Source organism: Typopeltis vanoorti, chromosome 6 (assembly GCF_054136105.1).
Source record: "Typopeltis vanoorti isolate ZY-2024b chromosome 6, IOZ_Tvanoo_1.0, whole genome shotgun sequence".
NCBI classification, from domain to species: Eukaryota; Metazoa; Arthropoda; class Arachnida; order Uropygi; family Thelyphonidae; genus Typopeltis; species Typopeltis vanoorti.
Genome location: NC_143554.1, coordinates 103,488,929 through 103,503,838, shown reverse-complemented (window position 1 = coordinate 103,503,838; position 14,910 = coordinate 103,488,929). Strand labels below are relative to the sequence as shown.

Sequence of the window (14,910 nt, the reverse complement as noted above, 5' to 3'; positions counted from 1 at the left end):
ATACTAAAATATAAGCCAATTGGAAAGAGAAGGCAGGGCAAAAAAGGATATTGGATGGATAATGGGACTGGAACAGACCAATATGGTCTATACCCGTAATTAGCATTATGATGATGATTATTATTATTTACGGCATCTCCATGGAGTCCGGAGACTCATCACAGGAGACCCAAATCAACCATTTCCTCTCCTTGAATCAATTCACTGTCAGGGAACTCACAACCAATTCTGGCAATGCATTCCACTCACACACCACTCTCCATGCAAAAAAATCTGGTCTGGATACCTCTACTAACCACACTCTTACACAACTTCCATAGATGGCCCCATATATTGAAAAATTTCACTTGCACCAATTTTATAAAACCCCTTTGACATCTTAAAAAGTTTCTATCATGTCCTCCTTTTTTCCATCTATCAACTAAACTTTGTAACCCACAAACCTTCAACCTATCCTCACAGGGAGTATTCCACAGACCTGTCACCATCTTTGTCACTCATCTCTAAATCTTTTCGACCACTAGTTTTGGGGAGATATTTTATAACTATGAAAAGAATACAAGTGAAACTGTTGGAATTCCAAAAGTTTGTAGGAGAAACATCTGAGATATTGGTGGATCACTTCGGTCCATACTGGAGAAACATAACTTAACCGACAATACAGGGTGTCCATAATGACCTCCCTAGTTTCAAAGTAAGGTAAAAAATTGAAATGTGGAAATATGTAAGGTTTGAGTTGTTCAAATGTTCCAGAGACTCTACAAGTTTTGTCCAGAATTTTTTCCTGTGTCGTGATGCGGTAGCATTGTTGGACAGGGCTGTCATAGTTTAAAACATGGCATCAGGGATGGAGAAAGTGCAAGTTGTGTGGTGGTTAGCTGAGCTGAAATCAATCAAAGCAGTGCAAAATAAGTTCCATCAGATGTACAAAAAAGGCAGCACCCAACCCTAAGAGTATCCGTTTGTGGAAAGAAAATTTCCTAACAACAGGAAGCATTTCAAAACAACATGGAGGGAAGCAGCCAATATTGGAAGAGAAGGTAGAGAGGATTTGCAAGACCTTCACACAAAGTTGGAAAATTTCATCTCTTCCCAACTCAAAGACTTGCAACTGCACATCCTCTTTCGACAGGATGGTGCCCTACCACACTGGCATTTGGAGGTCTGTGCAAGTCTTGACAGGGTTTTCCCTCAGCGGTGGATCAGATGTAAAGGATTGATTCCCTGACCACCACAATTGCCGGATCTTATTCCACTTGATTTTTTCTTGTGGAGGTATATGAAGGACACAGTCTATGCAACTGAAGTGGACAGCCTAGAGAACCTGAAACATTGCATTTTTCCTGCTGTGTCCTCCATCACCCCTGGCATGTTTCAGAGAACCTAGTCAGAGATAGACTATCGATTTGACATTACACGTGCTACTAAAGGAGCACGTGTAAAGTCAGATTTTTTTTTTTTTTTCACAAAAACTTGGTGAGTGTTCCTTCTCATTCATACAATTTCGACACCATGTTCCATACACTTAAATACAGGAAAGCCTCGCTTAACGCAAATTCGATATGCACATTAATCAGTTAGCATGATTGAATGAAATGATACTATTCTCCGCTTTAAGCAAGTGATTAATCAGTTAACGTGATTTTTTTACGTAATGCGAAATTTTACATTGAGCGAAATTTTTTGTCACCAATCTGCAGGGAGTGGAAAAGCTGGAAGTCATTAAGAGACATGAAAGTGGCGCTAGTAATACAATGATTGCGCGAGACCTGGGATAAACGAGTCTACAGTTTGGACTATATTAAATAAGAGCAAAGAATACAAAGAACAAGTTAAAGTTGCTACTGATTCTTTAAGTATTCAGATCACTCGAAATAGAAGCCATTTAATGATCGAGATGGAGTCTTCTATCACTCTGGATTGAGGATTATGACCAAAAAAGAATACCTCTTAGTACAGGGAATATTCAGGTAAAAGCTTTCAATATTTTTACCTCATTGAAAAAGACCAAATTTCAAGAGGAATGTGAAAACTTTACTGCGAATTTAGGATGGTTTGACCATTTTAAAAATTGAACTGGACTGCATAACATAAGAATAACTGGGAAATCTGCTAGTGCTAATAAAGATTCTGTGGCCAAGTTTTCTGAAGAATTGCAAAGGATAATTCAGGAGGATGATTATGATGATCAGCAAATATTCAATGTAGATAAAATTGGTCTCTTTTGGAAACGTATACCAACAAAAACTTTCCTAGCTAAAACTGAAACATCTCAACCAGAATACAAAGTATCTAAAGATCATCTTACTCTTTTAACAGGAGGCAGTGCAGAAGGAGACTTTAAACTCAAGCCTATGTTAGTTTATCATGCACAAAATCCAAGATCTAATATTAATGAAGAAATCAGCATAACTGGAAAAGAACTTGGATTTAATGAACTGGATAATTAAGATGTGAGAAACTTGCTTGATTCCTATTCAGAACATTTCAGCAAGAATGATATCCTTCAACTAGAAGAACAACGTGCATATGAAGAAGAAGATAAGGAGTGCGAACAAGAAGACAATGTTACAACTAAGAAGCTAATTGCATAAGTACTTGAGCTAGTTTTCAATCATATTGAGTATGCTAAAGAAATTTTGTTTGATGCAGATACCTGATATGGAACGAACTTCGAAGTTCGCTGAAATCTTGATAAAGCTATCGCAAATTGCATGACAAGATTAAAAAGTTGAGCATGATTTAAACATCTTTACTTAATTTTTCTTTTGTAAAAAAAAAGCTCAATCAAATGTTTAAACATTAAATAAAAATTTAAGCAATTGATTTTTATTAACTTTGATGATTTTATCCTAATATAGCTTATACTGTCATTTTTTGTAACTGATATGGAACGAACTTCGAAGTCCACCAAAATCTTGATAAAGCGATCGCCAGCTATCGCAAATTGCATGACAAGATTAAAAAGTTGAGCACGATTCACACATCTTTACTTAATTTTTTTTTGTAAAAAAAAAATAGCTCAATCAAATGTTTAGACATTAAATAAAAATTTAAGCAACTGATTTTTATTAACTTTTTTATTTTATCCTAATATAGCTTATACTGTAATTTTTTGTCAAATTTATGCTAACTGATGGATGAATTATAAGTATTCCTACTGTTTATTGCATTTGCTTAATGCAATTAATTAATCTATCAATTAATGCATGCTAAGCGAGGTTTTCCTGTAGTAGTAGTAGTAATGCATTGAAACTAGGAGGTCCAACGTGGACCTCCTAGTACTATGCAGGATGTCCAATATGGACACCCTGTATAATACCATTTTGTAGTGACAACTACAACACCAACTTCAGTGGGATTGCAAAAAAAAGGCAGTAATATGTGTCTTGTAAAGTTAAATAAGAACATAAAAAAGGAACTTCTTAGGATTAGGCTGTGCTGCACATATTGTGCATAACACTTTGCAAACAAGTGAAAATATGTTGCCATATGATGTGAAATCAATTATTAACCAAGTGTTTCATCATTTTCATGTTTTCACTATTAGAGTTTACAAATAAGAATGATCAAAATTAGACAACAGTTTATTTTAAAGATTTTAATGATCAAAATATTTGATGGTCTCAAGTCAAATTTTCTATCACAAGATAAAAGTCCCAAACTCTCAAGGGATTTTTTTTTTATATGATCCAGTCTCAAATAATTTGAAAATTATCTGGGACCATATTGTATTATTCAACAGTGTCCAAAACATATCCAAAATTGACATCAACACACTAAAACTAACAAACGAAGACAAGCTATTCGATAAAGTGAATCATGTGAATATCCTGTGAATCATCACATGATTCACTTCACTGAATAGCTTGTCTTTGCCAACTGATCGTTGTCAAAGAATGTAGTGTAACAACCAGTAAGAGGTGGACTGAGACAATTTAGATAATGAAAAATATTTGAAGACATTAGTTTTGGGAACATAATACACATTCTGTGTTTTGGGTCAAGAATACAAGGCACAAATGTATCACTGGAGAGAGGGTGTTTTCTTTAATGAATACATTTTGGACTGATGAAGAGACCAGTAATATTAATAACAAAAACACATTTTAAAGCCATTCCTTATATGGACTTTTACCATTTCATAAAGGAACAGCCAAAGCTTTTGGAAAAAATTCAGTCATCTAAAAAATATGACAAAGATATTAGCAGTGTATATCCTGGACCATCTGCTCAATAAGTATGTGTGTAATTTGACAATGTTAATGTGAGACTAAGACACTGATAAATATGTAAGTAACCAATATTAATTTTAATCAAGCTAAACAGTTATGGTTGACATGGCATGAGTACAAGAATCATTTTAACCAGTATGAAGTTGATTCATGTCAACTCGCCATGAGTGTGTCCTATTTTTGTTTTATAAATCTGATCATCCTAATATATGTGGAATTATAAGATGAATGATTATGAGAAGTTCCATAGTCAACTAACATCAATACTGTGGATTAATGAGCTGTGCAGAAAAGAAGTTGACCGAGCATGAGCATTCATTAGGGAGCAATTGACACAAACAATGCAAAACTGTATACCGAGAGTTAAGCAAATAAACAGAGTAAGAATGAAATGGAGGAACAGTGAAATTAGGAAAGTGGTGTGAAGAAAGATATTGTGTAGGAGGTACAAGACAGCGAATAGTGACCAGATGCATGAGGAATATAAAGCACAAACCAGAAAGGTGACAAGCAGTAAGAAAAAAAGAAAATATGTATCCAAAGAGAGTGACCAGTCATATCAAAGATAATTCAAAAGGAATTCTTCTACTGTAATAAGAGGAAGAATAACTATAGAAGGTGATGCTGGCAAATAGTTATGGTAGCAGAGTGCAAGGGATGTGGTAGTTAATTTACAAGAACTATATCAGTGTATATATATTGGTGTTAATGATGCTGTGAAACACAGACAGAAGGGGGGGGGGGGGATTAGAAGTTAAAGAATCAGGTATATCAAGTGTTGGCTGGGTTAAATGCTAAGGCTATGGGAATGAATGATATCACATATTTTTAAGAAATGTGCAAGAGTTGTGCCCTTGACCTAGTTATTTAATATAAAGTCTTTCAAGTGGGAAAGGTATGGAAAGAAGGTAAAATAGTATTACTCCATAAGCATGGTTTTAGGACAAGTTTCCAATTAAACACATCTGAATATCTTTGGTCAAGGTATTGGAGAGGTCAGATAGGAACAGAATACAGAAATGGGTCGATGGACATAGGATTCTTTGAGTCAGCATGGGTTTATTTTAGCAGTATTTACATTTTATGATAAGATAATGAATGTGTGAATAAGGGAGATTATTATACCCTGACATTCTTCACTCTGGAAAGGCATTTAATAGATTATAACAAGCTGATATAGATGGGAATGGATAATAGAGTGGTTAGATGGATATTTGAATGATATTAGCAAGTATAATAATGTATAATAATGCAATGTATAATAATGCAATGGCTCAAAAAAAAGGAAAGTAACCAGTGGTGTGTCCCAGGGTTCTGTTTCCAAGTCCCTGCTGGTTAACTTATTTGTTAATGATATTTCATTTGGACTGAATGGGAAAATCTTAAGTTATTTGCTGATGATGCCAAGTTGGGTAGAATTATAAGCAGGAGTTAATGTTAATTCCCTTCAGGAAGAGTTGAAGAGACTTTTAGCTTGGACAAATGAGTGCAGCTGTAGTTTTAATATTAATAAGTGCAAGGCATTGCAATTTGGAGTGCAATGATTTAAAGCTATGTACAATACTGGTGAAAGTGTGCTTCAGGAAGTGGATGATATTCAAAATCTTCAGGTGATGTTTGAGTACACCGAATCCATAATGAGTACACTTAATAAGGATAAGGAGAAGATTGTGCCACTGTACAAAGCATTGGTCAGACCACAACTTGGATTACTGATCAGATTTAGTCACCTGGATTTTACTGTGATGTGGAAACAATGGAGAAGTCCTGAGAAGCAAAACTAGAACAATATTAGGACTCTGGAATGTTGGTAAATGGGGGAGAGATTGAGGGAGTAAAGTTGCAAAGTTTGGTCAATAGGCAGAAAAAGAGGTGATACGTTCAAGTTAGTGAAGGGATTTTATCAAATTAACATAGAGGGATTATAAATAAAAGAGTAGAAGGTAAGAGGGGAAGAACAAGATGCAATCCATGGAAACAGTTATAAAAAAGTGTGTGAAGAAAAGTGTAAAGTGTAGTTTTTTTACATGGAAAACTGTGGATGAGTGCAATTCATTACCACAATGTATTATGGATGCTGGGAGTATTAAGGAGTTTAAAGTTCAATGTAATAAATAAACAGTCTGTGAAGTGGACCTCCCACAAGTCAGCTGCCTAGAGGTAGATGCATTAATAATAATAATTTAATGAGGTGTGAAAAGAGACTGAATACTAAGAAGGGCAAAAATGAATCGAGACCAGTTATCAAACAAGACCTGGAAAAGTAGCAAGTTTAAATTTTAGAGAAATTATGTGGACAGTATGGCAAAAGTACAGTAAGCTGAAGTACCAGGTCACATCGGAAAATTTTATGAAGTGACAAGAAGTATATCACTGCCTGGTTGGCTGAGTAGTTAACCAACACTCTCATTGGTTGGATATGAACCAACAGGTTGTTGGTTCAAATCCCACCATGGGCATGGATGTTTGTGAAAGCCTGCTATAGACGAGCTTGTGCAGTTGCATTAACGGATAAAATATTATTATTATTATTATTCAGGCCTCCAAGGAGTCAAAAGACTCATCGAGAGAGGTCCCTCCTAAGACATAAAGTCTGTCAAGACTCATCGAGGGGAGGTCCCCCCCCTCGATAAGTCTGTCAAGACTCATCGAGGGGAGGTCCCCCCCCTGAGAAACACAAAGTCTATCATACCACTCTTTAAACTCACTGATCGTTCTCGCTCCCACCACTCCATCAGGCAATGCATTCCACGGCTCAACCACCCTCCACACAAAGAAACCACTCCTTACCCTCTTGCTCACAGTTTCCTTTCGTAACTTCCAGGGATGGCCTCTTGTCATCACTCCTTCCCGCTGTTCAACCAAGCGAAAGAACTCCCCAGTGTCAACCCTGTAACCACCTCTCAACAGTTTAAAAGTCTCAATCATATCACCTCTCCTTCTATCCACCAAACTCTGCAGTCCACATTCTCTCAGCCGATCCTCATAACTATCCTTGTACAGTCCTGAAACCATCTTTGTCATCCGTCTTTGTATCCTTTCCACAGTTAATTTATCCCCTTCAAATCCTGGGGACCAAATCTGAGAACAATAGTCCAAGTGTGGTCTGATCAGAGACTTATACAACGGAATGATAACCCTCTTATCTCTGCAGGTCAGTGTCCTTCTCATAATAGCAGCAATCCTCTGTGTTACCTTCACCACCTTTGCAATATGTCCCCTAAACTTCAGGTTTCTATCAATCATCAACCCCAGATCTCTTGTCTCCCCAACTTCCTCCAGTATAACTCCTCCCATAGAGTATGCAGCATCCCATCGACGTTTCCCAAACCTCGAGATCTTACATTTTGCTGCATTAAACTGACATCCCCATTTATTTGCCCATCTATCTAGCTTATTCAAATCGTCTTGCAGGGCTACCACATCTGCACTATTACTAATAATCCTTCCCAGCTTCGCATCATCTGCAAACAACTGAATATCCCCTTGCAATCCACTGGCAATGTCATTGATATAAAGGTTAAACAATATAGGTCCTAGTACTGAGCCCTGTGGGACCCCACTTGTAACCCTCTGCCTCCTGGAAACTGCTCCACCATACACAACTCTGATACCTATCAGACAGCCAATCCTGAATCCAGTTGGCCAATCTGACATCTAGACTCATGTGTTGCAACTTAAATATCAGCTTATCATGTGGCACCCTGTCAAATGCCTTTGCTAAGTCTAAGAAAATTGCAGTATATGCCTTTCCCTCATCTAATGTTCTTGTAACTTTATTATAAAAGGCTAGCATATTGCTAAAACAGGAGCGTCCTTTCACAAATCCATGTTAACTCTCACAGATAACATTACCCTCATCTGCCCAGTGCTGTATACGGTCCCTCACTACTTTCTCCAAGATCTTAACAACTACTGATGACACACAGACTGGTCTATAATTAGACACTTCCAGTCTGTTACCACCCTTATGCAATGGCACTATCTTACTTTCCTTCCATTCCCTGGGCACCTTTGCCAAAGCCAGACTTTCATTGAAAAGCCATGTTAAAGGCACTGTTAATTCCCTAGCACATTCTCTCAAAACTCATGGTGAAATACCATCCAGTCCCACAGCTTTACTGACATCCAGAGTACTCAGTATCTGAAACACACTCTCCTCCTGTACCTCCAGACCTCGAACCAGTCCTATCTCTCCAGCATTAAAACTGACTCCTCTAGAATGAAATACTCCAATAAAGTGTTCATTGAAGAATTCCACTATGTCCTCTGCATCAGTCACTCTATTCCCATTTTTATCCCACAATATCATTCTTCCACAGTCATTTCTCCTCCTACTGGCCACATAGCTAAAAAATTCCCTAGGATTTTCTTTGGATCTTAGGGCCGATCTCCTCTCATATTCCAGTTTTGCTTTCCTTACCACACTAGTCACTCTTCTGGCCTGTGTCTTATATTCCTCATGCATCTCTTCACCTGTCTCCTTATATCTTCCATAGCCTCTTTTTCGCATGCAATTCCTGTTTAATATTGTTTGTCATCCACTTTACTCCAAATTGCGTCCTCTTCTTCACTCGTGGTATACAACTTACCATTGCTGATAACAAATATTCTTTCACAATTTCCCACGCACTAGTGATATCCCAGCCTTCCAATTCCTGCCTCCTTGAAACTTCCCGAAGTTGACGTCTAAGACTATTATAATCACCTGCCTTATAATTCCACATAAGTTCCCGTCTCTTTGATACTCCTGCATGTCTATTCATTTTCCAAGTCATAACTGAAGAGGACAAGAAAGATGGAAAAATGGAGACAGCATTATCATGAGATTTTAAATGCAGAAAGAAATCCACTTTCTGATGACAAAAAATGGACAAAATTAATCACTGAGTGGCTACTATGACGGTTGTCTTCCATGTTGACAATGAACAAGATGGACAGGATGATCTACAAAGGTTTGACATAAGAAAGGCATTAGCTTAGAACAGAAACAACTGGAAATTTATTGAGAAGCCTATACCTAACAGAGAACAAAAAGAGGTTGAAGAAGTCATGACTTGTACAAAATGACCTAAGAAGCTGTATGAATTGGGTAGTGATATATATGAGAATTGTTAGAAAATGTACAGTGAAAAATAAGTTGAGTGTATTGCCTAGATATGAAAAATGCAAACTCGAGAAGTGCAGCAATAATGAATGATATCTGGAAAATGAAGACATTGATTATTAATAAGAGAAACCTCCAGGGAGTCAGACTCATCGAAATAGGCCATATATCACCCACCAGCTAACATGCCTTTTCTTAAATTCATTCGCACTATCTGCACTCAACACCAAAGGCAATACATTAAAATCATGCACCACTATAAGTGAGAAATTAGTTTTCACCTCCTTTCTTGAATAAATTCATTCTCAACTTCCACAGATGCCCTCTCATTCTCTACACGTTCTCCATAAAATGAAAAATTCCATTTACTGATATCCTGTATGACCCTTGCAAAAGTTTGTAAGGTCACTCTATTGTACCACACTTCTTTATCCTGTCTGCTAGTGTCGGCAGTCCACAAATTCTCACTCAGTCTTCATAATCTATATTCCACAATCCGAATGACAAATTTAACATTATCCTTTGCACTCTCTCCACTGTATCAGCATTAGCACAGAACCAGGAAACAAGACCTATGCACAATATTCCACGTAAGATCATATCAAGCCCTTGTAAAGAGGCAAAATAACTTCTTGTCCTTACATGTTAAGGTCAATTCAACGTTGCAGTTACTGCTAAGTTATCACACACACACTGGATAACTACACTGTGAAAGAGAACCCTAACTTATAGGAAAAAGGAAGTTATTCTGCCACTTTGCAAGGCTTGATAAGACTACAGCTGAACTACTGTGTTCAGATACAGATCCCCGTATCCCATAGTGATGAGAAAACTCTTGAAAAGATTACATAGGGTTAATCAAGATATCTTGCCTATACAACTTTTTATATGAAAAGAGACTAAAAGAATGTGACCTTCAAATTGTAAGAGAAATAGAAAAAGGACACCAAATATGCCAGAAAAACATGAAATTCAGTAAGAACACTTATAATATAGATATTGGGTTGGCAAATAAGTTTGTTCGGTTTTTCAGAGTGGAATGAAACACATTTTATTTAATATAAATATAATACATACTAGTCAGTTATATATTGATCCTCTTTATCAATGACCTCTTGTCATCTGTCCACCAACTTCATTATGCTGCGTTCATAAAACTCCTGAGGTTTACTGGCGAAAAACTGATCCTTTTGACAGCCTCTCTGAACGGGAAAACGCAAAGGTTTTCCCGTTCAGAGAATTCTGCAACGATCGGAAGGTGCGGCAAAACATCCCAGCCAAGATGTAACAATTTATTCCGGGTTGTTAACAATGTGTGGGATCTGGCATTGTTGTGGTGAAAGACAACTCCTTTCTGATTTGCCAATTCAGGACATTTGTGCTAATTGCACGGGCTAGTTGCATTAACTGTGAGCAATAGACAGTTGAATCAATCATTCTGCCTGACAGTAACACCTTGTAGTGGATAACACCTTTATAATCCTACCACGCAGAGAGCATGATCTTCTTTGGGTTCAATCCCACTTTTGAAGTCGTTTGTAGCATTTCGCTCTTGTGCCCCCCCCCCATGATCTTTTATGTACCACATTATCGTACACGAACCATTTTTCATCTCCCATAATCATCTGCTTCAAAAATGGGTCATTTTCTTGGTGACGTCGCAGCAAATCACAGATGGATATGCAAGCAGTCATATTGGCCTCAGTCAATTCATGCGACACCTAAACATTGAGTTTTGAAACATATCCCAGCTTGTGCAAATGGTTTTCAACGCTTGTATGGGATATGTTCAGTACTGCAGCAATCTCCCGCACTGTTTGTGATGGATTTTTGTCGATGATATCCTTCACAACACTCGGATCAACTTTGGTCGGGTGACTAGCCGAAATTCACTGAGGTCGAAATCTCCAGAACGGAATTTGGCAAACCACTTTTGGCATACACGTTCTGTTAAGGCACCATCTCCATATACGCTGCATATTTTTTATGGGCCTCTGCAGCTCGTTTTCTTTTTTTGAAATAAAAAAGCAAAATATGCCGGTAACGTACGTTATTTCCTTCCATTTCTACAAATGTTACACACACTCAACTGAAGTAGGCCTAATGAAAATTCACTGAAAGGTTATGTGAAATGTCGCCTTTCAATTGCGCAATAGTGTTTCGCAGTAGCGCAACAACAGCAACAGGCAAAGCGGTGTAAACTTGTACTAACGCATAAACTGAATGAACTTATTTGCCAATCCAATACAAGTACAATTTTGAAGTTCATTTCTGATGAGGACAGAATTCTGCATCATAATACTATTTTTTTAAATAATGGTTTCACATGTAAGGGATATCAGAATTTATTAAATGCTCGTATGTTTCACTCAACATTTAAAATATTTAAAATCTAAAATGTCCTCATCATTCATGATGAGGACATTTTAAATTTTAAATACTACAACATTTAAAATATGAACAAAGAATGAGTCATACAGTATGTGCATACTTAGGCATACAGCCTGTTTAATTAAGATTGGGGTGGTAGCATAAGGCTTCACACAATTTAAGAAATAAATAATCAAATTTAAACCTATTGTGGTGCAACGTATTTCTTTTATTCCAGTGACTTCTGTGTCTGGTGGTGATGCCATAAGCGACAAGGTCAGAACCTTCTGATTCCAGAAATCAGATATATCTTGATGTTCTGGTATTCTGATCTCACAGAATGGCCAGTCTGTCCAAAGCAGCAAAGTTGGAAAGAACAAGGTACTTGATAAACACAGGCAAGTAACAGAGATGATAATTTATACTTAATAGGTGATGGGTTTCTTTGAAGTTGGTATACAAATTATATTTGCAAAGAATCTTGCTATTTGTTCAGTCTCTTTAAAGTAATGTATGCAGATCCTTTTAACATCACATTGTAGTCTGCCTAATGACGATAATTATCAATTATTTTCTGTATCATGGTTTAGTTATATCCATTACATAACAAAGCGAGTTTTATTTTATTTAATTCTCCTCGTAGAAGAGTCGGAAGAACAAGTTCTACATGCCCAGTGCACGAGGCTTTTGATAATACCCATCTTTTGTGGATAATGTGAAGCTACACAGATATAACTGCCAGTGAAAGAAATTCCTGTAAATGGTAAATTAACATCTAAATATTAGGGTTTCCAGATGTTTGTTAGAATCATGCCAAATAGTGAAGTTAATGTGAGTGGTGTATAAAAGAGTTAATTTTGTCCAAAAACTAAAGTACTTCTGTTTAAGAGTGGGACCATATCACAAAGATATGGTCCCAATCAAATATAGGGTAGAGGAGAAATAGCAAATTTTTAGTCCTCGAAGTGCTCCATAAAGTAATCAGCCAAAGGAGGTGATATAGGGCTGCACATTGCAGTACCCTCGATTTGTTTAAACAGCTTATTTTGCCAAGTAAAGTATTCGGCATTGATACCAAACTTGAATAATTTAACATCATCCTCATAAAAGTTGTAGTTTCTTGGAATGGTATGTTTGTAAAAAGAAACCAAGTCAAAATGTATCATCAAATTATATCCAGTTATATCTGTAAGTGATAGAGTATTTTATTTAATTCTTCTAATAGAAAAGTCTGAAGAACAATTATGCATGTTCAGTGCACAAGGCTTTTGTGGATGATGTCAAGCTACACAGATATACCTGCCAGTGAAGGATGGATTCCTGTAAATGGAAAATTCAATATTACCAGTAAGTTATAAAGTATTACAGTATAATTTTGTGCACGATTTTCAAGCCTTGCTTCTCATGCCAGTAGCAATCGACAGAGTTCACTGGAATCAAAGATGCTGCACTATTCTTTATTTATTGATCATTTATTCCTTGAATTATATGAAACCCTATGGCACCTGCCTAATCTTAATTGAAAAGACTGTGCCTGTCTGTAATTTTTGGGAAGGAATTTTTTTTTCTTCCTGGAACTTTAATAATACTTTAATTCTACTGCAACTCTGATAGCATTTCCTCCTACTCATTCTACTGCGATATGAAAGTAAGCACATGCTGTGTTCACACAATCATACTCATCTTGTAAATGTAGCAGAATCGGCTTCCTCAATGAATCATGTTACACTGAGTGAAATATACAGGAGTATTTAATCAATTCTAGTTGGCAGATCTACCACGTTTTCAATAAACAACTGAGAACTCCAGGTCATCTCTGAAAATTAATGCTTACTCCATCTCTGTTGTACTCAGTAAATATGTAAGATTCAAGTTCTTTTCATGGTACATGGTTAGTAAGTGTAATTAGTCCGTAAACACGTCTGGCGAGTGTTTTCAAGATGGGGTATAGTAGATGATATCTCTTCATTACATTCTACAGGGGGGAGCTCTTCTTCAATGATGCCATGATGCCCTGACTCCCTGTGCTTGTAATAAGAATGAATAGCTATTTTCACTAAACTTTCATTTGCAGCACTTAGGAATAATCCCTCATCAATACTAACAAATACTGTGGGTGCCAGCAGGTACACTTCGTGGAGCATGCTTATTTTACATGAGTAAACAGCTAGAGACGGGAAAACTTATTACAGTAACCCATTAAAAATCAAAAAAAAAAAAAAAAACAGGTGAAATTTTCATCCACTTTATTCTTTTCTGTTGCATGCCTGTGTGAAACATCGTGTTTGTGCGAATACGAGTACTTTATCATACCTGTTATGGTAATTTTACTAAACCCATGAGCTTTATCCGTAAAGCTGTTATCCTCAGTAAATACTGCCGCGGTTCTTTGTCTCTAAGATCCAACTACAACAATAAAATGAACCCAAATCTGAGCGTTTCGATTTTCTTAGGGCAAGAGTGGATCAACCATCGTCCTCAAAATTATAGATGAAATACTGAGGAAGCATATAATGACCGTAGGCAATTCAAAAACATAACAGTTCAATCACTTACACTGTCATATTTCCAGCACCTCTCACAGTTACTGGTTCAGGTACAGCAGCAATAAGATATTCATCATAATAACGTTCTTCTTCTTCCTCTTCTTCGTATATAGCATCAAATTCTGCCATGTTCATTCCCTACTTACTTCAACTAATGATAGCAGAACAGGACCAAACAAAACTCACTTCCCAAAAGCGTCATCTACACAATAAAAAAATAAAATCTCACGAGTTAGAAAACTTACAATAATGAAACATTTCATTTTTATTATTTAATATAACTTTAAAGTTGCAAATTTTGAACACAGAAGTGAGAATGTATTATTATTTTTTGTTGCTGTTGTAAATTTCGAACATAGGAAAACATTTTGCCACAAAGCATTGAAACATGACTAAAGCGGAAAAAAATCAAGAAAAATAACAATAACAGAGTAAGATGACCCTCCTTTCACCAAGACAGTACAACACTTAATTTTAGCTACATGTTGATTTTAGATTGCTGTTGAAGGCCTTGGACATTATCAAGGTTAGAATTCAGTAACTAAATAGGGATCACTATGAGAAACAGAATGGATTTTTTATCATTATTCGTAGAACCCACACTATTTCAGACATTAAATATATTGTGTTAGTTAATAAACGTTTAATTTTC

At 36.6% G+C, this 14,910-nt stretch overlaps 1 protein-coding gene across 1 annotated transcript in view; it reads right to left on the bottom strand.

Annotated features, from left to right (window-relative positions):
• Window positions 1–14,432, bottom strand: part of LOC150105769 (cysteine-rich hydrophobic domain-containing protein 2) — a 128,388-nt gene extending 113,956 nt beyond the window's left edge. Inside the window, exon 1 of the mRNA XM_090393570.1 lies at window positions 14,269–14,432. Coding sequence (XP_090249696.1) covers window positions 14,269–14,393 — 125 coding nt within the window. The 5' untranslated portion in view covers window positions 14,394–14,432. The remainder of the gene's footprint in view (window positions 1–14,268) is intronic.
• Between the last annotated feature and the right edge of the window lie 478 nt (window positions 14,433–14,910).